The following is a 22863-nucleotide window of genomic DNA, read 5'->3' as shown; positions in this document are numbered from 1 at the left end:
GTGTTTGAGCTAAACCATAAACAATAAAATTAAAGCTCAATAACTTTTATTTTTCAGCATTATTGCAATAGTTGTAGAATTATGAGGTTTTCTTGTCCGGAGATTGTTTAAATATAAAGTGGTTATATTGTTGTGGTTTTTATTTCTAGCTGCTATTTTGGAGCACTGCAGGTAGCCTCTGTGCTGGGGGTGTTGAGCGATAACAGGAAGAACGCATCATCTCAAACTGTTAACAGCGTTTTCTGTGCTTGTGAACTTGCGGGTTAATTCTTCCAAGAACAACCAGCAAGAACGTTCTCCCCATGAACACAAGTCCGTTCTTTGCATTCTTGAGATTGAGAAACACCCTTTGTCTCTTATGTTGAAATGTGAGACTTAAGGTCACTTCCGTTCGTTTTCCTTATTTCGCCGGCCGGCCTGACGCCACATCCTGCCACTTCACTGCTAATTTAAGAAGCTTTCTCTGTTGAATAGACATATTTTTGTTTTAATGTCAACGCGACCATGAGCAATGAATTATTCGTTAGTCTTTTAACTGCAGCGGAAATTAATTTACAGGCGCCGTGGTACCGTTAGCGAAACGGCCGGTTTACACATGATGCAAACTGCAGTGACAGCTTCATCAGCCAGGGGAGGAGTCGTGCACACGCAGAGTCCACATCTGTTGTGTGATAAATGAAGGAATAACAGGTTAAAGATGAGCAAAACTCAATAGAAGACGTTACACAGGGCAGGTAACGTTACATGCACAGGACAAGCCAAACTGGGACTTCAGGAGGTTAAGTAAGAACACACGCTCTTTACCATCTAGGGAACCAGGAGGATAACGTTAATTATATTTTGACTGTACATTAGGGGTTACTTTTCATGTTGCCATTTAAATTAGATATACTACTCCCATCTAATTTATCTCTGTAATACCACAGTTTAATGCATTTGATGGTGATATATTTCTCACTCTCTGTGATAGTAAAGTCATTAAAGTGACAATGCTGCTACGAAGGCTGACCCTGTGTTCAAGGATCCCACTGGATTACCCGAGACACGTATGCCGGTTGCTCACCAGACCACTGACACAAGGCAAGCCACGCTGCAGAGCTACATTGTGATACAGTTTATTCCATGTAAACACTGTATAGTATAGATCAAGGGTGTAACTTTGGTTTGAGAAGTGGAGGGGACGCAAAACAGGGGGTCTGGTGGTCCTCAGCCAAAAAAAAAAACCATTTCCTGCATTTCTACATACATTTAGTGACTATGGTGATACAAAATCCAGTTGATAATAATGATAAATTATGCCAGAAAGAATAGTAGGCTACTAAACTTTGTATAAGAAAAAGATGTCTTACTTTCTTTATTGTTTAAAATAGGGGACGATCACCGATACTTATAAATAAAATAACATCAAACGTGTGTGTGTGTGTGTGTGTGTGTGTGTGTGTGTGTGTGGGGGGGGAATATCTGTTGATATGAAATAATCAACAGATTAATCAATACTAAAACAATTGTTAGTTGCAGCCCTAAAATTAAGTTTTCATAATTTATTAAGCCATATATCATCAATGTTCTGTTGTATATTATTGTAAATTAAAAAAAAAATAAAAAACTTTGACTGTTGCTCTAAAAAAAAAAAAACAATTTGAAGAGGTCACCTCAGGCACTGGGAAATTGATAGAGTGATAGAGTCTTGGTTTTCTACTGTTGATGATAGTCAAGTCAATGTCAACATAATAGTCAATACAGTATCTGCAGGCAGATATGATGAAATCCAGATGTGCATTGTGCACCTAACATACTTTGTTTTCTGACCTACTCTAGTCTGAACAAGATGTCATCTCTCTCTCTCTCTCTCTCTCTCTCTCTCTCTCTCTCTCTCTCTCTCTCTCTCTCTCTGTCATGCGCTTCATTGCTCCAGAGAGATGTGTAATGTCAGCACAGGCTTTTCTGCTTGCCCTGCTGATGTGGCAGTTTGAAGGCTGTGATTATCTGTTTCCCAGGTTACAGATACATGTAGGCAAGGCTTCACTCTGTTCTTCTCTGTCATGTAATCCAATCAAACCAGCAAAACATGCTTGTTTGCACATTGATGTAATGGTTGTATAAGGTGCCGCCTACAACACTGCTTTGTTTTTCTTATTTTGCTTTCTGATTAAATTGTCTGTAGATTGGTATTAAAATGTATGTAAATTACATGAAATATAAGGTGAATTTTCAAGTTTTTTTGCAAGGCTGCCCTTAACTTTTGATTAATGAATCACAACAAAGTAGTTCAGATTTTTCGTCATTGGCTGGTCTATCTTTATCTATTTAGGCATCATTCCATTGTTGCTCAAAATTACTTCTCCTTGTGTTTTCCAATAAGTAACATTGAAATAAGTGATAAAACACTTTTTTTTTTCACCAGGTATATAAAAATAACATCTTCTCCCTCTTTACAGTTTCCCAGGGGAGGGCACATGGCAGCTCCTTTGCACACCGCGGTGAACTGCGTAGGGCCAAGAGGATCGTAGTCAAGCTCGGCAGTGCTGTGGTCACTCGTGGGGATGAATGTGGCCTGGCTCTGGGGAGGCTGGCCTCCATTGTCGAGCAGGTGAGAGGCCAAAAACCAGCACAGACTGTACATTAATGAAGTATAAAATAACTTCGAAGTCCTATCTTGATGGGGGGAAAAAAAGGAAGTACAAGCTTTGACATCATCTGTTTTAAGTTCTATGAGATGTAAATCATCAGTGTTCATAATTTTTCTATCCACTGCAGTTTAAGTTTATCTGTTGAGTAGCTCACTAACATTCATTCATTTATCTACATAAATATGCTTTTCTTCTGATTCTAACTTATTTTATGTTTTTGTTAATTATTTGGTCGTGGTCACATCTTCAATTAAATGTTTCTCTTTCTACTTTCTCCTTTACTACCCATCTATGAGATATAGTGGTAACCTTTCATTATTAGAAACTCTTGAAAAAGAGATCTCAATCTCTGCAAGACTATCTGAATAAATGCACTTTATATGAAAAGAAAATGTAGGACCGTTGACCGAAAAACATTTTCTCACTTGTCTTCGGTGGTTTCAGTAGTTTCCCAGGTATTGCTTTATCTTTACACAACAGTACAGTAGGTAAGGAAAGCATTTAGCATTTAGTTTTTAAATGTAACTTTTCTGCTTTGAGCACCACAAGCATAATTCCATTCACCCCTTTGTATTGGAATAGATGCAGAAATGTCAGGGAAAAATATCTCAAAACATTGAAAGACAATTAAACAAAAAATAACATCATGGTTAGTTACCACAAGGGGTCAGTAGGAAAACATGTATTTTTGTAATGGGCCCAGCTGTGTTGTATGAGTCCTAATTTGGTGTATTGTTGTCCAGGTGGCCATGTTGCAGAATCAAGACAGGGAGATGATGATTGTCACCAGTGGAGCAGTGGCCTTTGGCAAGCAAAGATTAAGACATGAGATCCTTCTGTCCCAGAGTGTCCGACAGGCGCTGCACTCAGGACACAATCAGCTCAAAGATATGGTAAGAAAAGGTGGAGGAATGTGTTGAGGCTTAAGGCAATGTTAAAGTGTAAAACAACACTGATAAGAAATTACTGCTGCTGCTCTCTGTGGGTTGAAACTTTCAGTAAATTGAGGTAACATCAATGATTTGTTGCCATAGTAAATCACATGAAAACAAACACCAAATGCTTTTTTTCTTGAAAGTAAATAGACGCAGTACTGGTGACATCTGTCCAATATAATGCAATACAGTACAATAGCGTGTAATAAATACTACCTTTGTGTAGTTTAATATTCAGTGTTTCTTGAGACTGTCAAATCATTGTCGATCCACCTCTGTAGTAAGTAGTTTATCCTATGATGCCATTGATTATCATTTGCCTTGCAATGTAAGTGCATGCAAGTGTTCTATTATTTTTGTCAGACAGCTCATTCAAACCTAACATATCGTACATTTATCTACAAAATTGCATGTTAGCTATTAATACCATCATCTGGCAGACCAGCTTTTAGATTACAACAGCTGTTATGTAAGATGTTATAGACTATTCTTTAACTCTGTTACATACAATATTTCCTGTGTATACATGATGCCCCCGCAGTCAGGTTATGTGGATAAATGTTGTTTTGTGACACACCAGCTTACCTGAGGCCTGAACTATGAATCCAGATCAACATGCCCTGGATTTCTTTCAATTACCCGGCTTCACCTAACCTAACAACCGCGGTCCCGCATGAGCTGTGTCACGACGGTGGTTATCAACTAGTTCAGTCAACCCAGGGTTTCCCAATCCAGCAACGCGCGCGTTCACATAAATGAGGCGGTGTTTGCACAGCATGACCAATCGCAAACATCTACCAGAGCAGCATATTTTATATAACAAGAGCAAACTATAATTCTACATAAATATGAAGAATACAGACACGGTTTTACAGGCAAAACGCATTACAGTCGCTGCTTCCTAAAACAGGAAGGAAAGCTGGCAAAAAAACAAACAGCCGACGCTGTAAATACGTAAATCACAACACTTATCAATATCACTTCCCTATCAGTTAGGCACAAGATCTGACCATAATTACACTTGTTGCTTTAGCCTATTATTCCAGTTGCAACCCTGGCAGTGATAAGTGATCGTGAGAGCAAATAAAAAATGTAAAAACATAATTCAAACCGATGTGTGGCATTGGCAACACACAGCTCAACAAGCCGACAAATAGCCTATATGTAATTCCCTCTGCTGAAAATCTATATATCTTCCATAAAAATACCCATCAGGGAATGTTAACGGGGTTGTCGGTCTCTAAATGTTTTAACTTTTCTGAGCGCACCTCTCTCTCTCCGCGCACCGAGCTCCACCTGATCTTCTAAGAACGGTGACGCCATTATCAATCGAGTACTGATTAGTCAGTAGGCGGTGCTTTTACACCGGTTGATCTCTAATCTCCAACATAACCTGCTCCCGAGCAGGTTAGGTGTTCAGCATAAATTACCACACTGAGTTAACCCGGTAACAACTGATCCACCGTCATGATACACAAAACCTTGGGTTGAACCTGAAGTTACGTAGTTTCGTAGTACAGGCCTCTGGCCAGACCCTACTGATAACCGAGAGAACACCTGCACTGGCATATTTCTCTGAGCAGCCAAAAAACTGTCGAGATAATCTGTTCACTAAGAGAATCAATGTAACCAGACGTTTACTGCATTTGTGTTGCAGTCTATGCCAGTGCTGGAGGCTCGGGCCTGTGCTGCGGCTGGACAGAGTGGCCTGATGGCTCTGTATGAGGCTATGTTCACCCAGTACAGCACTTGCACTGCACAGGTACTTGTATACTTCATAAGAAAATAATCCCTTTGAAATGCTCAAGAAGCATATGTATTATGCAGAGTGATGTTTTTTTTCTCCTTTTAAATCTTTCTCTCTCACTCTCTGCTCTTTATTAACTCTGCTCTCAGGTCCTGGTGACGAATCTGGATTTCCACGATGACCAAAAGAGGCAGAATCTGAACAGCACACTGCAGGAGCTGCTGCGTATGAACATTGTGCCCATCATCAACACTAATGACGCTGTGGTGCCCCCGCCGGAGCCCAACAGTGACCTGCTGGGGGTAAATGTGGGTATAGTTAGCATGGGGGCGACGCTGGTAGTGATGGCAGTGGCAGCAGGGGTGCTGAAGTGGTTGGTAGAGACAGTGTTCATATAGTGTAGACAGTCCCTGTTCATTAGCTAGAGTATTTTCTGTCATCTACACACACACACACACGCTGAAACACCTCTGCCACCCTGATTCACCTCACCAGCTCTGCCCTCAATCATGAAGGCATGTGCATGCAAGGAGGGGATGGATGGCAGTGCACGCCGTCACTGGGGAGGAGGTGCTGTCAGAAGGGCCCGGGACTAACTTCTGTAGGTAGATGCCTCCTTTACCTGTTCTCCTGCAGAAATAACTAACACATCTTTTTCTTGGAGATAATTCTACCTCACTCTCTTCTCTATCTCTCTCTATCATTACACAGGTAAAATAAATGCCCATCGGAAAAAACAACAATATTATGAAAATGTAAACGGTTTGCAAATTTTGTGCTATACATAATTATTTTCAAAACTTACATGGACTTGGTTGTGGCTGTTTGAGGTATTTACTCAAGCATCTGGGAAAGAAATTGCACTTTCATTAAATTGGTCGCTGATAATTTCACTTTTTCACTGTCACGGCCGCTAAGATTTGCCCTGATAATCTAGCAGAGTGACATTTTTGGTAATAATAGAATACTTTGCACAGTTTTAAACGTGTTTAGCTATTTGTTTCTATTCATCAGCTTGCCTCTAGGCCTTAAGAAAAGGCTCAGATGAGTAAATGGCAGATGGTGGACTTTCTGTCTTGAGAATCTTACATCAGCAATTTTCTGGCCCTGTAGGTGATCAGCATTAAGGACAACGACAGTCTGGCGGCGCGGCTAGCTGTAGAGATGAAGGCCGACCTACTCATCGCGCTGTCTGACGTGGAAGGTATGTGCGTTATCACAACAACAGTCTGGGTCAGCTGTTAGGTAACAACACCATCTGTCTGCACTCTTCACCGGGAAAAAAAACACCCTTCTCAGGGTCAACAGAGTTATATGAGAGAGACAAACACATACCTTCTGCCTTCATGTTTGAAATTGATGCTGATGGGGTTGCATTAAGGTGTGTGTGTGTGTGTGTGTGTGTGTGTGTGTGTGTGTGTGTGTGTGTGTGTGTGTGTGTGTGTGTGTGTGTGTGTGTGTGTGTGTGTGTGTGTGTGTGTGTGTGTGTGCATGTGAGTATGTCATGGCTCAGGGTCTTCAGTATTACATTACATGTCATTTAGCTAACTCTTTTATTCAAAGCGACTTCCAATTAAGTGCTTTTAACCCTGAAGGTGCAAACTCCAGACAACAATTAGTAAGTGCAAGTACATTAGCTTTAAATAAGCAAAACTACAACGAGCCGTATGAAAGTGCAGCTTCAAGATATATATAAATATACAGTACACATACTGTGTGTGTGTATATATATATATATTTTTATTTATTTTTTATTATTATTTTTTTTATCCGCGGTGCATTCGGAAGAGATGTGTTTTTAGCCTTCGGGCGGAAGATGCGTAGGCTTTCAGCCGTCCTGATGTCAATAGGGAGCTACTTAATTGATAGCAGTATCAATTAAGTAGATTTAAAAGGTTAACTGAGAATCATTAATGTTGTCAAATTTATTCATGATCAGTTTGTTTATTTATTTATTTGCCTGTTGAATGATGCAGGCACTAGTATACTGTACTTGTTAGTTTAAGGTTATGTGTCATACTGCATTGTGTATTTTAGACCCATGCGTGAGCAGATAAGTTTTGTAAGAATTGTTGATTTCTTAGGACTGTACAACAGCCCCCCTGGAACAGATGACGCAAAGCTCATTGACATCTTCTACCCTGGAGACCAGCAGTCCATCACTTACGGTACAAAGTCCAGAGTTGGTATTGGAGGCATGGAGGCCAAGGTATGAAAGTCCTTAATCACTGTTGTTAAATGATTGTGTTTAAATTCTAGTTAAAAGCCTCGTCTTAGTGGGTATTTATCAGATGGGCAAAGTGCAAAGCTTCTTGTACTATGGATTTTTACTCTACTTCAATCATCTACTACTCTTCTCCTCATGTTTAGAGATAAAGATTATATTCCCAGGCCTGTTATTGAGATGTTAATACATTGTAATAATGTATCATTCGCCGTGACTTGCACTCCACTGGTACTTTGACTTCAGTAAACAGCCTGAGTTCTTCTTCCACCGCTGCTTACAATTCCTAAATTGTCAGCTATGTTGTAAAGTGTGCATGTGGCTGTTTCTTGACAGTTGCCTGTGTTCAAAGTGAGACAACAAACAATTTATAGAATATTGCCCTGCTTCTGTAACATGTGGTTTTGACATTTGTGCTGTGTTTTTGTGCAGGTCAAGGCTGCCCTCTGGGCCCTGCAAGGTGGCACCTCAGTGGTCATTGCAAATGGCACCCACCCCAAAGTAACAGGTCATGTCATCACTGACATTGTGGAGGGCAAGAAGGTGGGAACCTTCTTCTCTGAGATCAAACCTGCTGGTGAGTTCACCAGGGCTTAATGCTTTCTCTTTCAACCACTTCTCACATTAGTATTATTTCAGCAGTAAACTTGGCTAAAATGAACCCAGTCTAATAGTTCTAATGTTCAGTCTTTGTTGAACATGAAAGAGGTGTTGATTACATTTATGATGATTTTGGAGGCTGAAGTTTGTCATGCTGCAGAGTTATTTTGCATCATACTAAGAAGTGTGTTTCTAATATTTTGTCTATGTTTTATATTATTAAGGGTATACTTAATATTAGAAACCCCTCTCTATAACCAATACAGTACAACAGTACCGCACACTAAACTTGAGTCAACACCTCTATAAAACAGTTTCTCAACAAAAAACATAACCTGTATGAAGGTAGGATTTATTATAGGGCTGTTGTAGTAGTAGGTTTAGCTATGTGTAGATAATAAACTAGCAACCAAATGTATTTTGAGTGAATCTGTCCTGTCCCTGATCCTTCGCCAGGCCCAACTGTGGAGCATCAGACAGAAGTGGCACGCAACTCTGGAAGAACCCTGGCATCTCTGCACCCCGACCAGGTGCCAAATTGTTTTTAATAAGAACAAATATCTTTTCTTCAGTTAACATCATTAGTTGTGTTAAAAGATTTCACTTTATTCTTGAAAATGTTACTATAGGTTATAAACACGTATAATTTAAAAGCTTAGTCCTGAGCTTACCTGTTATCAGATACAGAGAAACACTGACTTTGTGTGGATAGATGTACTACATGCTCATCCTGCCTCTATTTTGTTTGTCAGAGGAGTGAGATCATCTGCCATTTAGCAGAGCTGTTGACCGAAAGGAAGGAAGAGATTCTGGCTGCCAACAAAATGGACATAGACCTGGCTGTAAATGCAGGTAACAGAGGCCCCCATTAAGTCAATTTGTCAGGTTTAGAGAGGATGTAATGTGTACCTGTTTGCAACAGTGTCCATAGAATTTACTTTATATAAGCTCATGTATCCACAAACAGGTTTTTAATCAACAGATTCTTCTCTGGCAGGAAATAATCAAATATAATTATTATCATAATATTGCAACAGAAACTTACCTAAGAGAGATATCATTTTGTAAATATTTCCAATTGGGCAGTTGAATTAATTTCTCTCCACCAGAGGGCTCTCTATGGTTTGCCTCAGTTAACGAAAGTTTGATCCCATATCACCTAAAAGCAAAGTGTAACCTTGCTCTCCATCCTTTCTGCAGGCCATTTGCCACCAGCCATGCTGAAGCGTCTGAGCTTGTCACCTGCCAAACTTAACAACTTGGCCATAGGTCTGCGCCAGATCGCCGTGGCTGCCCAGGACAGTGTGGGTCGTGTGCTGCGCAGGACCAGGGTGGCTCACAACCTGGAGCTGGAGCAGATCGCTGTGCCCATTGGAGTTCTTCTGGTCATCTTTGAGGCCCGACCTGACTGCCTGCCACAGGTATCCAGGCAGAGCTGCCGTAACACAAACTAACACAAACAGATCTGGCAGTTTGAGTTTGTCTTGGAAAATGCAAACAACATAAATACATTACTAAGATGTCACACCGAAAACACTTTTGTTTGGAAATGTAATATACATTGCAACAAATTTATCTAGATTCTCGTTAATTTTTTTGGCTGGACTTTCTTGAAACGACTGCAGTAATATCACAAAGCCTGTGTGTTTCCAGGTGTCGGCATTGGCCATAGCCAGTGGCAACGCCCTCCTGCTGAAGGGAGGCAAGGAGGCAGCCAACACCAACCGTGTCCTCCACCAGCTCACCCAGGAAGCCCTTTCCATGCACGGAGTCAGAGAGGCAGTGCAGCTGGTAAAATACGTTTCCTATACATTTGTTACAAGGCAATACAAACCTTTTTATATAGCACATTAGATGTACTGGGATAACTCTGGATGAAAATGCATCACCTCAGTCAGTTGATTAGAAATCTGCCCAAGCAAAGCTGTAGCATGTAGCTGCTGTGGTTGACAAACCTGTATTTGTTACAAGGTGAGCACTCGTGAGGAGGTGGAGGATCTATGCCGACTGGACAAGATGATCGACTTGATTATCCCTCGAGGTTCATCCCAACTGGTGAGGAACATTCAGCGGGCGGCCAAGGGCATCCCAGTGCTGGGTCACAGCGAGGGAATCTGCCACGTCTACGTCGATGCAGAAGCCAGCGTTGACAAAGTCATCAAAATTGGTCAGCATATATAAATCTCCCTGCTGACTTGTAGTGTAGACGCTCGTGTGTACATTTCTACTGGATTAGTAGTTAATTTCTACTGTATTAGTAAATAGGTAGGCTATTTCTGCCAGACATGTATGTTAGGGGGTACTTTACTTAACCCTACTTTAACCAACTATGAATTACGGATCAGTTATTGCCTGATATGTTCCCGTTCCAGTCAGAGACTCCAAGTGTGACTACCCAGCTGCATGTAATGCCATGGAAACTCTGCTGATCCACAGGGACATCCTCAGGACCCCACTGTTTGACCAGATCATTGACATGTTGCGCACTGAACGGGTAAAGCATTGAAATTCTTTACTAGTATCCCAACGTAGGATAATTTGGTAATAAAAAAACTTAATTTGAATATATATGTTTCTACAAGAGGACTTGTTATCTTATTTATCTTTTAATCTGTGTGGTGTCACTAGGTGAAGATTCATGCAGGCCCTCAGTTCGCCTCCTTCCTGACATTCAGCCCATCGGCGGTAAAGTCTATGCGGACTGAGTACGGTGATCTGGAGTGCTGCATAGAGGTGGTGGACAGCATGCAGGAGGCTGTGGACCATATTCACAAGTATGGCAGCTCCCACACAGATGTTATCATCACAGAAAATGGTAGGTGGCCCACTGTGTTCGTGCTAGTATTTTCTTGTTGTCTCTCGACCAGTTTGCATTTTAAAATGGCTCAAAAGATGCAGTTTTGCATTATTCTGTTCTAATCTAAACAGCACTTGTTAGTCTTGGTCAATCTTGTATTGCTCCATGTCTCTTTATGTGTCTGATATTTATCAAGTTCTCCTTCTCACGCTCTTGATTCACTTTCCCCATTCATCTCTCTTTCTGCCACAGTGGCTAATGAGCAGTGACACTATGTTGTCAGGATGAGTGCACAGCCTCCCTGTGTGACTCCAACGTCTGGGGCAGAGCCCATTTAAAATGTAGAGCAGATGCTAAAACACCGTTTAAAAGAGTTGTCCCTGTCATGACTTTGGGTCATGTTTAAACACATTTTTGTTTTTTCAAATCTTCCTGACTCATGTTGATTGAAACCATTCTGCGCAGTGTCCAGAGTATTTCCCAATTTTAAAGGCTGTGGCCATATTGCTTGCAGACAGTGTTGAAGACTAACATATTGCCATTTTTATGATGTGTTCATTTGTCGAGGCAATTTCTGGGAATATCGTGAAATCTTGATGCGAAGTAAAGGTGTCCCATGAATAGCTGCGTTTGTAACATGGATAGACTGCATCAAAAGGAACCATTCTAAGAAGAATCCTGTACATAACTTTAAAAACAATGCATGGAAAAACAGAGGTGCAATTCCCTTATAGATGGTTGGAATACAAATACGCAGAATATTTCACACGTTTCTTCGGGTGATCGGAATAAAAGTGAGCAGCATTTTTTTAAAATTCAAGAGAAAGAAACCGTTCACATTTCTACATTGAGGATTATTCTCACGTGCAGTGAAGGATGTGCTGCTGCCATCTGGTGACCACAGAAGGTACCTCAATGAATTAACATGTGCTCAGTTGTTTGGGTCTATGTCAGCTAATGTCAGAGATGCAATATATAAATAGATACACTGGATAGAATGTAGACATAGATAAATAAATAGAAAGATAGAGACAGACACACACTTGTTGATAGATTATCTAGGTATACAAGTACAATATTAACACGCACTGACGGACACATTGGTGGATTGGTAGATAATCTGTGACGTCATCAAGAGAAAAACCTGCCTTGCCTTCTTGTGCAAAAATGTCAACCTAATTTAATTCACTAATACATAATTTGCTGAGTGTTTACATCTAAATGAGTTGGATTTATTTTTAAAGCCATATGGCAACTCAAGGATTTCTCCTGATGACATTTGGACCTATGGAGTTGTCCAAATTATCCTGTCTGATATGATAGAATTATATGTAGATTGTGTTTTTGGGGTGTTAGTCACAGTTTACATGATTTAAGAGTTTATAGAGAAGCGAAACCCCTCCCCTTCCGGTGGACCTCATGGGACCTTAATCTGGAAAAAAATATACATGGTAGTGAACGGGGAGAGACAAATTATTTTTTGATCCTGTTTGAATTAAGCAAAAGAACAAGCAAGATCCTCTGCTTGTGTGGAGTAACGTTACATCCCGGTACGATACACGCAGACATCGTAGCTTCAGCAAGATGTCATCCATGCGACTTTGAAGTGTGTTGTCTTTATAATTACGTTTTCTCACAGTCTTATACTTCAACAGTTTGACAATAAACTGAGACTTTCTTGACTTACAAAATTATCTTTTAAAGTGACGAACATCATATGTGTAATTCATGGCTCAATTCAAACGGGATCAAAAAATAATTTGTCGTTCCCCATTCACTACCGTTCATATTTTTTCCGAATTAAGGTCCCATGGCGGTCCACCGTAAGAGGAGGGACTTTGCCTCTCTATAGCACTGGCCTGGGTTGTGTACAAAAAAAACATTGGGTAACAGAGATATTTGCGATTGCAGTGGCCACAATTAATACCTGTAATTATGTTTTCAGTGCTTTAAAGTGCTCATATTATGCTTTTTGGCTTTTTCCCTTTCCTTTATTGTGTTGTATATCATTTTTGTGCATGTTATATGTTTACAAAGTGAAAAAGCCCAAAGTCCACCCCAAAGGGACTTACCATCTCCAACAGAAAACACTGTTCACAAACTGCTCCAAACAGCTCTATTGTAGTCCAGCCTTTACTTCCGTGACGAACGTGCGTCACTTTGTAACACGTTAAAATGCTCGCCTAGGTGCTAGCGTGGCACTCCCACATACTCTGTACTCTAGCTCCTACGCATGTGCGACTCCCAACAAAGATGGAATAGAAGTGAGATGCCTCACTCTGTAGCTAAAACAGAGAGCTCAACACACAGGGTGAAAAAAGTTGCTGCAGCAATGTTCAGTACAACAAAAATAGTGTTTTTTGAAAATGAAACCATGTAAACCTATTCTGATATAACCTCTAAACTGTTATGAACCTGAAAATGAGCATAATATGAGCACTTAAACTCAATTTCAATGGCATAGCAATAAATAGTTATCCTCAGATACTTCATGTCTATGCCTGAAAGGGTGTTGGATCAGAGATAAAAGGTTGTGAGCTAGTGGCGCCAATAAGCTGTCTTTCTCTTACAGAGAACACAGCGGAGCAGTTCCTTCAGCAGCTGGACAGCGCTTGTGTTTTCTGGAACGCGAGCTCACGTTTCGCTGATGGCTACCGCTTTGGTCTAGGTATGTGGAGGATGTGTGTCATCACCATATCATCTGTTATTCATTTGTTATTCTCTCTCTCAAACAACTGCAGACTATTTTACAACAGACAGGATACGATGTTAACCATTCTCACTTGCTGTCTTTTTTCCTCTTCCTGTCTATAGGAGCAGAGGTAGGTATTAGCACGGCTCGTATTCATGCCCGGGGCCCCGTCGGCCTAGAGGGGCTGCTCACCACCAAGTGGGTCCTGAGAGGTGCAGGGCACACAGCAGCCGACTTCTCTGAGCAGGGTACCATGAAGTACCTCCATGAAAACCTGCCTGTTGAGCAGCCTCTTGCTGTGCAGAGGGACAGCAACTAGACCAGAGACTTTTTACAACACTCACTTGGCATTAACATTGGTCAAAATGGTTTGCATTGCTCACCAGCAGCTCCCTCTGGGGTCAAATTTTCAGATCACTTTTTTTAAACCTCTGAAGCACACAGCATGGAGAGAGAAGCTTAACACACCAATGGTCCATTTTATCAGCACAACCTAAACGATGTCCCCTGTTTAGACTTCAGACTGTTACTCAGAGTTTACAAATGTTTTGAATTCTACCTCATCTTATGATTCTTTTATATGAGTTAGGTAAGTTACACTAATAGGCTCCTGCAGGAGGTATTATGTGGCAATCACAACACAATACCTCCACAATAATACATTAATTGGAGAAACTGTGAACAAGAAGGGAGTTAACTAAGATGACTTTTATTTAAGACAAAGGAAATACGCAATGTCAAAGAAAACTGAAGTGTTTGAAATCATTTTTTTAATAATACAATCTCAGGACATGATTTTGAAAGTGACTTATTCACAGAGACATTATTTAATTTACACACAAAATGTGTACGAGAAAGGCAGAAGAATGTCAAAATATTCTTTAGTACCAACATGTTCTTACTTTGCCAGTTTTATTGTGTAAAGCCTCGCAAACATTAGTGTATCTGTGGTTAAGGGTCAGCACATGGTAACTCACTAGCCAATAAAAACCCAGTATTATGACAACAGGCATGTTATATCTTTATCTAAAACATATTTAATTTATTTGATATTGTATATCATAGTCTATTCTCACAGAAACATCAAGTTCCTGCTCTAACTGTCCATAATCTGTTAGGCCCAAGTTTATTTTAGCTGGTTGCATTTGCTCATAATTACCCACAAGGTTCATACGGATTATGTCCTTTCTTTGTTAATGTTATGTTTTTTCTTTTCTTGCTGTAATTCCAGGTTGAATTTTCTGTATGTTTCTGAATGTACAGGTATTTTGATGAGGTGAGGGTCTAGGTAATTTCAGTAATGGAACTAATAACACAAGTTGGCATTTGATAGTAGTAGAGCATTTTTCTTTCTCTGTTTAACATAAACCGGGTGAGTTACAGATTAAGATTTCCTGTATTAAAACTTAAATAAGAATTTATTATTTTAGAAAAGTATCAGACTTTTACCAGTTTTGTTTTATCGCTATGTAAGTTAGAATACTTGTATGCATCCATTGTATTTTTGCATCTTTGTTACAAGTTGTGCTCATTCTTCCATGCTTTGCTGCTTTCCTGCTTGTTCATTGTGGCGCCCAAAGCCTTTGTCAGAGCAGGAACCGTAATTGACAAGCTGCCTCCTTCAAGCTGGAGGGGAGAACACGACTGCTTTTAAATTAAGCTTTGTACCATTCCAGCCGCTGAGCTCCTATCTGATGTCTTGCAATACACACTTAAGGATTGGTTTGGGTTGTATAATAGCAGTACTGTAGAATTAAAAAAAAAAAAAAAATGTTGAAAAAGAATATTTGGATATTTTTTCTTACTTTCTTTGATTTTTGCAGTTGAAGTGTAGAGGACTGAGAATGAGCATGTGTGTTCATTTCTGTCCTGGCACTAGTCTTTCTACTTTCACAAAGAACACAAATTAATAAGGGGAAAAAAATGGTGCCGATCTGAAAAACAGATGTCTAAAAAGGGCCTTTTTATAAGTTGCCCATAGGGGAATTCGCATTGCTGGAAGTGGGGCAAGGAAGATGGAAGACAATACTGTAGAGGTTTAATTATCCAGCCATCAGAAATGAAAAGAGGGAGAAAGAGAACTGAGACTAATAATGGAATCACAGGCTTGTGTTTCTCTGTTTCTTTCGTTTTCTTTCTCTTTTCCAGCATCTAAAGAATTCATTCTCTAGAACGCACTACTTACCCTTCAATCAGCTTCCCATCACCAAGTCCAAAGGGTTCAAAGATGAAGAGGGAGACAAAACTCGGATCTCACTCTTTTGTCCTTTTCATGTGTGAAGCGATTGAAAATATCATCTAAATGACTTGAGGTAGAGGAGGAACAATCGAGGGACATTAAGTATCGCCTGTTTGATGCGTAGTGTTTTATAGAAGTCTATTTTACAATAGCACGTGCATCAAAGTTGTTTGCTACAGTAACGGTAGCTATTCAGGTGTACAGTAAGTATGTATACCCAGTTTCATTAACACCAGTTTTCTACTTAACAGGACACAGTGTTTTGTTGTGATATGGAAGGCTTCCATTTTTAGGTTACTGACTGAAAGTTTTATTTTTGACTAAAGTTGAGTAGTGCATTTTGCATTGAAATAATCATATATTGGCAAAAAACTGTGACCCTGTACAGTAAGTCAGATTATCAATTCCTAGCTAAATCACTGTCAAATTCCTCATGCTCTGTGTTTGAATCCAAGTCAACAATTTATTTTATATTGCTATGCCATATTGTCAAGTTTTGGGGCGCTCCAGTTCTGTCCTCTGCTGACGTACCAACCTTATGGCTCCCAAAAACTAACTGAACTAAGGGCAGATTTCAATGATGTTATAAGTAGAAAATGCAGTAGAACTAGTAGATTTTGCAACATGACTGTACTGAATATTTAAGCAAGGCTGTTTGCAGAATTTCCAGGTTATTTGCCTTTACTGTTCTTTTTATGTGAAGTTTTCAGGGTTATACCCATAAACTTTAAACACAAATGACCATAGACTTGTTTTCAGTAGTTCTATGTAACTCTAAAGGGCTTACTGCCTGAATTGAATTAATATTTGAAGACAATGCCCCTTGATGACCTTAGATTAACTTCCATTTATGGTTGAGGCCTGGCAGCCTGTACATTTCCTCTCATCTCTTATCTGCCATTGCCCCCAGATCCCAGTTGATCAGATCCCATGTTGCACCCTGTTGATGTTATGTTGTCTGCTGGGTATTGTTGTCCACAGATATAAAAAGGATGATGAGGGCAAATCACTGGACTTGTACAGCAAAGCCGACAATCCTTTAATTGGACATTACTCAAGGCCAAAACTCATATTTCTTGCGGTGCTTGATCTTAAGAGACTCTCAAATGCACTCCCCACTGGACTTCAATTTTTTTCAAATCAATAATTAATGGTCAAAGTTATTTATTAATGTGCATCTTTGCCAATTACGCAGCGTCTAATTAACAATTTCAATAATTGATATTTATTTCTGAAAGGGTTCAGTATCTTGGGCTGATGAAAAATGCATGAGCGGGGATGTGGACTGGGTTTTGTTTTTTGTTCTGAGAGAGCTTGATGCTCGGGGCTAATACCAGGCCACTTTGACTTCAACTCTTTGAGTTGGCACTGGCCCTGTGATGTGGATCTAATGTGGGCATCTTTCATGGACCCAACACACTTGCTCTGTACCATGTGATCTCATAAAGACTCCTACAAGCTCATCCTCAGATACCCTTTTTTTGGTCTTTAATATCGAACTTCAAAGAATAAGCTTCTGTTTCCTTTATAATTTTTCTTTGTGTATGTGGAATGACGATATCATGGCAAACTGTGGAAACTCTTGGTCTTGGTCTAGACCTCGGTGGTTACACTTCTGTCTAACTCTGTGGTCTGATGAAAAGTTCAATCACCATACTAAAGAGAAAAATATCTCTCAGATTTATGAAAAGCCATATCCCCCTGATCTTTTAATAGTGACAGCTGTAGTAGTCAATAGAATAAAAAATTAACAGAGGATCCCTTTAGTTGACTTCCATCAAGTTTTCTTTTATTGTGATTCCAGCAGGACAGGAGGTTGGGGACCAGCGAGGCAAACCATTTTGCTCTTGGACGACCAAAGCAAAAAAGATCATCACTATTTATTGAGCATTGCTTGAGCACTGAGTTGGGGAGGAACTTTACCCAACAATGCAAAGCAACCCAGCAAAACCAGAACCCAACATCAGACGCCAGAAAACCATCCATCATTAAAATGTAAGATTTCAGGTTTGGACACCACAGTGTTGAAACCACACTGAAACAGTACTGGCATTAGGGGAACAAGACGGTGGGATGTTTAACAGTGGGGCTCAATAAGGGTAAAAAAGCTGGGAATTAGTTGAGCTCAGTGACACGTCTCAGAGAGCCGAAGGTGGGGCTGTTGCTTCCCCACTCGTGGTGTCTCCTGTACTCTCCAGGGCGCAAGAAGTACTGGCGTCCCCTATAATTGGGGTGTTCATGCAGCATCCAGTAGCCCTCCATGACATTGACAGAGGAGATGTCACGGGTGTGGAAACGCTCATTCAGATCCGGGCAGTCATCCATTAGCTCCATATTCTGGCCTCCAAAGTCAGACCGCTCAAAGATCTTCATCCTGTAGTTCCCATTATACTACGGGAAGAAACAATGAGAGACTAAGATGATACTGTCATGTAACATGAGAATTTGTTCAACTTAATAGTACTACAGTAGAATAACTTGGCAATTTGACATAAATTGATAGACAAACTTTTTACTGCTTTTATAGGTCAAGCTAAACAAAGAGGCTTTAAAATAGCCAAAGGTACTGGCACAGAGTGTTGAAAACATTAAGACTAGGCTTGAGAACTACATGATCCTAAACTGGCACTTCCACAGAAAAGCTTTAGTGATAACATTCCTACAAACAGGGTAGGGCATCAGTGAAAACTCACAGGTGGCACCATACGGCAGGAGCGGATGCAGTCATTGAAGCCTGCCCAGCGTTGGTAGTCGGGGTACTCGCCCTTGTGCAGCATGTACTGGTAGCCGCCATAATTGGGCTTCTCATAGGCCACCCAACAACCGCTGTCCACTCTTATTGAGTTACAGCGGCTGAAGTGGTTTTGCATCTCAGGACAGTCACTATTGCACTCATAGTGACGACCCTGGAAGTTCCTGTCTTCGTAAAAGATAACCTGCAAGTGATAGATGGGTGGACATTATCACCACAGGGCTATGCCAAAAACAAACTATTACACACCTTATATGCATGATAAGTTAGCTGTCATCCAGCTCTTCAGACTCGTAAACAATAATAACTAAGTCTCATTTAGTTTCATAACCATACCATTATATGTTCTGAGCCAGGTTTGTAAGTAAGCTTTATCCAACAAAGTTCTTGTATAGAATAACTAAGTGAAGAATGTTGGAATAAATGAGAAGAATGTATGATCAAATGCCCCATGAAGTTTAATAAAGTATTGGCCTAAATTACAGCAATTTAGACTCCAAACCTTTTCTCCAAACTTTTTTACTATCCTCAACAGAAGACAAAGGACAAAGTATCACTAACTAACATCTTAGTCTAAAGTCTTCCATTTTCTATTTGTTATGTTATTCAGTTTCATTTATTACTTATTTTACTGTGATTCTTTGCAATTTATTACATTTTATTATATCCCTGCATGTTATGCAAATATGAATAGGATAAAAAATCCTTTAGAACTACTAACCACTACACCTAACAACACAAGGTTGAGTTATCACTCAGTGAAGGTCTTTAGCATTTTATGTGACAAAAAGAATTTATTTTTGAGTGTGTCCTTGCAGCATTTTTTACCCCTTAGACCCTTTAGATACAAATTATCAATATACTATACATCTAACATTTTAGTTGCTTTTACTATGTAGATTTAAAATTGCACGCTTACCTTGCCCATTGTAACTGTGTTTAGTTCAGTCCAGACCAGATGTCGGCCTGTACCAGACCTCTTTATAGAACCTGCTGGGATCAGGGCTTTGCAAATGTGAAACAAAGCTTTGTTGTGTCAGCACAGTGGGCTGTATAGACTGCAGAACACTATAGGACTGGTGAGCTGCAGCAGCCGCTTTGTCTCTGTCAAAGCTCTGTTTGTCTATGGAAAATACTGTACAACTGCACTTTCTCAAAGGGCTTCAATAAGAGTTGCAACATCTGCCTTTATTGGCATACATGCCAGAAACCTATGTGCAAACTGCGAGAATAGACACGGCATCAAAAAGAAAAGGATTGGCTTGTTTTAAATGGTATTTGACAGGGATATAAATCATTAAGCAGCAGGCTTTATTTTGAAGATGTACATTATGCAGGAAGTAAATGGACTGCTTGGCCAAAGAGTGGTATTGTACTTCAGACTTGCATGGTTTTGTTGAAATAAGCTCACAAAGCACATAGTTATTTGAAAATCAAGTTTTTAATTTTAGTTGCGCAGTTTACATGACAGCCCTCATCCTCCTGAATGAGCCCACCATGGGGTTGTGGCAGCCCCAGTCACCACAAGCCTTGTACTCTCCGGGGCGCAGGAAATACTGGCGTCCCCTGTAGTTAGGGTGCTCATAGAAGATCCAGAAACCCTCCATGATGTTGCAGGAGTAAATGTCACGATAGCGGAAGCGCTCGTACAGGTTGGGGCAGTCGTCCATGAACTCCATTGTGTGTCCCATCATGTCAGGCCTGTTGTAGATCCTCATCTTGTAGGATCCTCTATACTGTATGTGAATGAAATCACAACATGATTATTACACTATTTTAGTAGCCATGAACTCCAGAGAGCACTTTGGTAGTGCTCTCAGCCCTAAGCTGATATCTTTAACTTTGAATTTAGGTGAGTACATACTTGCTTAGTTACTACAGATGAGAATGAGCAACAACTCTTTTGGAGCATGACAGAATTTGATTTTCCCCCCTCCCTAAACTGCCAGAAACACTCAATGTGACTAACAGAATTAGAATGAAGGCACCAAGTCTTATGGGGTGTGTATCATATTCCTTTTAAAGGCTGACTGGGTCTCCTTGTGGGCCTTGCAACAGATACTTTTATGCTATGACCTGCCTTAGTATCTGTTAATGACATCAAAAGGCCAGTGATTGACATCCATTTCTAAAGCGGCATTTGATGTACAAGGTGAGTGGTGGCGGGTGGGGGGACTACCAATCCCATCTGTCTGTTTGATTGACTTACAGGGGGGTACATCTGGCAGGAGCGGATGCAGTTGTTGAAGCCCATCCAGCAGTGGTAGTCAGGGTACTCGCCGGGGCCAATGATGTACTGGTAACCCATGTAGTGAGGCTTCTCATAGGCCACCCAGTGACCACCGCTGACACGCATGGAGTTGCAGCAGTTAAAGTGCCTGAAGGTGTCCATGCAGTCACTGCTGCACTCCCAGTGGCGGCCCTGGAAGTTGCGGCCTTCGTAAAAGATAATCTTGAAAAGGAGAGAGAAGCATACAGCACTCAAGTTAATGTTAGGTATATGAATGCACTAGTTGCAATACTCATGAATGGACTGTAGGGGACACTGCTATCCCTTTAACAAACTCAATTACTTTTTCATGAGTCCTTCAAATATACAAGCCTCTGCAGTCTGCTGTACACATTGTTTTCAGAGCTTGACAGGTGAAAATCAATGCAATTGAAACTTGTTTCAGCTGACTTTTATTTAAAGAACTCTTTGTACCCTCGTCCAATCTGAACACTGTTGTTACTGTATACAGTTACTAAGAATCTCTGTCATTTTAGGATACCATATAATTGTTGCTCTCCGCAGACGCTTCCCTTGTAAATACCTATAAGTAGGGTTTCCACCTCAAAAATAAGTTCTCAGGAATTAGTACCCCTCTTCACCCTCTGCTGCATTTTCTTTCCCTGTTACAATATTTGACACATGTTCCTCAATCCTGCCATGTTTCACCTCTTTGTCAAAGCTATTGCCATATTGCATGTGAGCTCATACCTTTCCCATGGTTGTAGGGCTGTGGATGTTAAGCGCACATAGCCCTTGACACACTTGCAGGTCCTTTTATACTCTCCCACTGATGATGAGGCCTCTGACACGTCAGGGACTACTACTCTTTACCTTTTCAGATGCCAACTACAGTTCCCTTTGTCTGACAGCCCATGGGTACCTTATCTCCTGTCTGCTAGAGTGTACCTATAGAATTGACAACCCCCCCCCCCCCAAAGAAAAAAAAACACCACACAAGTGCTAATCTGTGTTTGTATGACCCTTGTTCTGCCATGACGTTGTGATGCAGCCTTTTGAAATATCACACAAAGGCCCTTTAGGTATGTGGCCCCCCTACAACAAAGCTTTTAAAGTGTAAAGTGGTCATTTATGGGGGGCACTCTCTAAACTAGCACTTAACCATGTCAGGATTTTCATTTCATGTCTTGCTTGCGTGGACAATTGTAACATAGTTACATTCCATCCAGTCCCAGTTTAAGCGAGTTTGGATTGGTGCGTTCCCTAAGTGGGTACAGGTCACAATGTAATTGTTATTCAATTCCTGTTAAAAGAAAGCGGTTTTGATACTGTGGACTGAGTCAAGCTTTTGTGTTGATGTAATCTACAGTGATATGTTGTCTCTTTTTGCTTCCATAGCCTGCAGTTGTACTATGATGCCAGACGAGACTGGTCTGTTTGCAGATGTACAGACAGAACTGCTCTCTGTGTGTGTGTGTGTGTGTGTGTGTGTGTGTGTGTGTGTGTGTGTGTGTGTGTGTGTGTGTGTGTGTGTGTGTGTGTGTGTTTGTGTGATATAAAAGGAGGGGTTTGGGGCATCTGTGTGTTGAGTCTTTGTATAAAATGATAGATGTTTGGACTTGAGTCTTTGGCTTGTAAGCATAGCCCAGAGCTGAAGGGGAAAAGGCCAGAAAGAGTTGCCGCCATGTATTGTGCTTCCAAAGCCCAGCTGATGCCAGAAAGGTCAGTCTCATCCTTTAGCCTTTCATCGGGATAAAGGGCTTGTGCCCCCTCTCCACTTTGTGTGCTTTTTGCAGCTTCAACTGTGTAAAAAGGCAAATGGTTTTATAAAGCACAATAGCCATTATGTTCCTGAGCAAAAACACTGCTACTGTGGTAGCAAATCCAGAGCCATATGACACTGTTTCAGTGTTAAGGAACAGCGTTGATAAGCTTTTGCTCCTTTGATCATTCATTGACTTGAAACTCTCAGGCTTCAATAGCTTTCATGTTTGAAGCTGCACTTTTTTCTATGACA

General features: G+C 40.6%; 3 protein-coding genes across 5 annotated transcripts; 1 reads left to right on the top strand and 2 right to left on the bottom strand.

The window, feature by feature from the left end:
- Window positions 1–424: 424 nt before the first annotated feature.
- Window positions 425–15125, top strand: aldh18a1 (aldehyde dehydrogenase 18 family, member A1). Of its 3 annotated transcripts, none has more exons than XM_078279819.1 (18): window positions 425–783; window positions 976–1080; window positions 2439–2590; window positions 3374–3523; window positions 5223–5327; window positions 5462–5620; window positions 6426–6516; window positions 7397–7521; window positions 7969–8113; window positions 8593–8666; window positions 8889–8988; window positions 9337–9557; window positions 9790–9927; window positions 10108–10303; window positions 10509–10630; window positions 10765–10951; window positions 13506–13601; window positions 13748–15125. In XM_078279819.1, exons 2-18 carry the CDS (start codon window positions 990–992, stop codon window positions 13942–13944), a joined length of 2349 nt encoding a protein of 782 aa, XP_078135945.1. In that variant the 5' UTR covers window positions 425–783; window positions 976–989; the 3' UTR covers window positions 13945–15125. The 3 variants fall into 3 exon arrangements, with proteins under 3 accessions (XP_078135945.1, XP_078135946.1, XP_078135943.1); XM_078279820.1 differs by having other exon boundaries at window positions 971–1080; window positions 5462–5614; XM_078279817.1 differs by having other exon boundaries at window positions 971–1080.
- Window positions 15126–17836: 2711 nt separating this feature from the next.
- On the bottom strand, window positions 17837–19617 carry crygmx (crystallin, gamma MX). The gene is made up of 3 exons (XM_078279258.1): window positions 19536–19617; window positions 18558–18800; window positions 17837–18255 (listed from the first exon to the last, which is right to left on the bottom strand). Exons 1-3 carry the CDS (start codon window positions 19542–19544, stop codon window positions 17980–17982), a joined length of 528 nt encoding a protein of 175 aa, XP_078135384.1. The 5' UTR covers window positions 19545–19617; the 3' UTR covers window positions 17837–17979.
- Window positions 19618–20076: 459 nt separating this feature from the next.
- On the bottom strand, window positions 20077–21605 carry crygmxl2 (crystallin, gamma MX, like 2). Its single transcript, XM_078279959.1, has 3 exons — window positions 21597–21605; window positions 20826–21125; window positions 20077–20352 (listed from the first exon to the last, which is right to left on the bottom strand). The coding sequence occupies exons 1-3, from the start codon at window positions 21603–21605 to the stop codon at window positions 20077–20079; spliced, it is 585 nt and encodes a 194-aa protein (XP_078136085.1).
- Between the last annotated feature and the right edge of the window lie 1258 nt (window positions 21606–22863).

The sequence above is a fragment of the Sander vitreus genome, chromosome 21, assembly GCF_031162955.1.
Source record: "Sander vitreus isolate 19-12246 chromosome 21, sanVit1, whole genome shotgun sequence".
NCBI classification, from domain to species: Eukaryota; Metazoa; Chordata; class Actinopteri; order Perciformes; family Percidae; genus Sander; species Sander vitreus.
This window is presented reverse-complemented; position numbering and strand designations above follow the sequence as displayed.

Bases quoted from the DNA above. Each gene is read 5' to 3' on its own strand.
- aldh18a1 (XM_078279819.1), top strand. From the start codon at position 990: ATGCTGCTACGAAGGCTGACCCTGTGTTCAAGGATCCCACTGGATTAC. The intron at 9,558-9,789 runs GTATCCAGGCAG...GTGTGTTTCCAG, and splicing joins GACCTGACTGCCTGCCACAG to GTGTCGGCATTGGCCATAGC. The intron at 10,952-13,505 runs GTAGGTGGCCCA...TTTCTCTTACAG, and splicing joins TGTTATCATCACAGAAAATG to AGAACACAGCGGAGCAGTTC.
- crygmxl2 (XM_078279959.1), bottom strand. The intron at 20,353-20,825 runs GTAAGTCAATCA...ATTCACATACAG, and splicing joins CCTGCCAGATGTACCCCCCT to TATAGAGGATCCTACAAGAT.
- crygmx (XM_078279258.1), bottom strand. The intron at 18,256-18,557 runs GTGAGTTTTCAC...TTCTTCCCGTAG, and splicing joins CCTGCCGTATGGTGCCACCT to TATAATGGGAACTACAGGAT.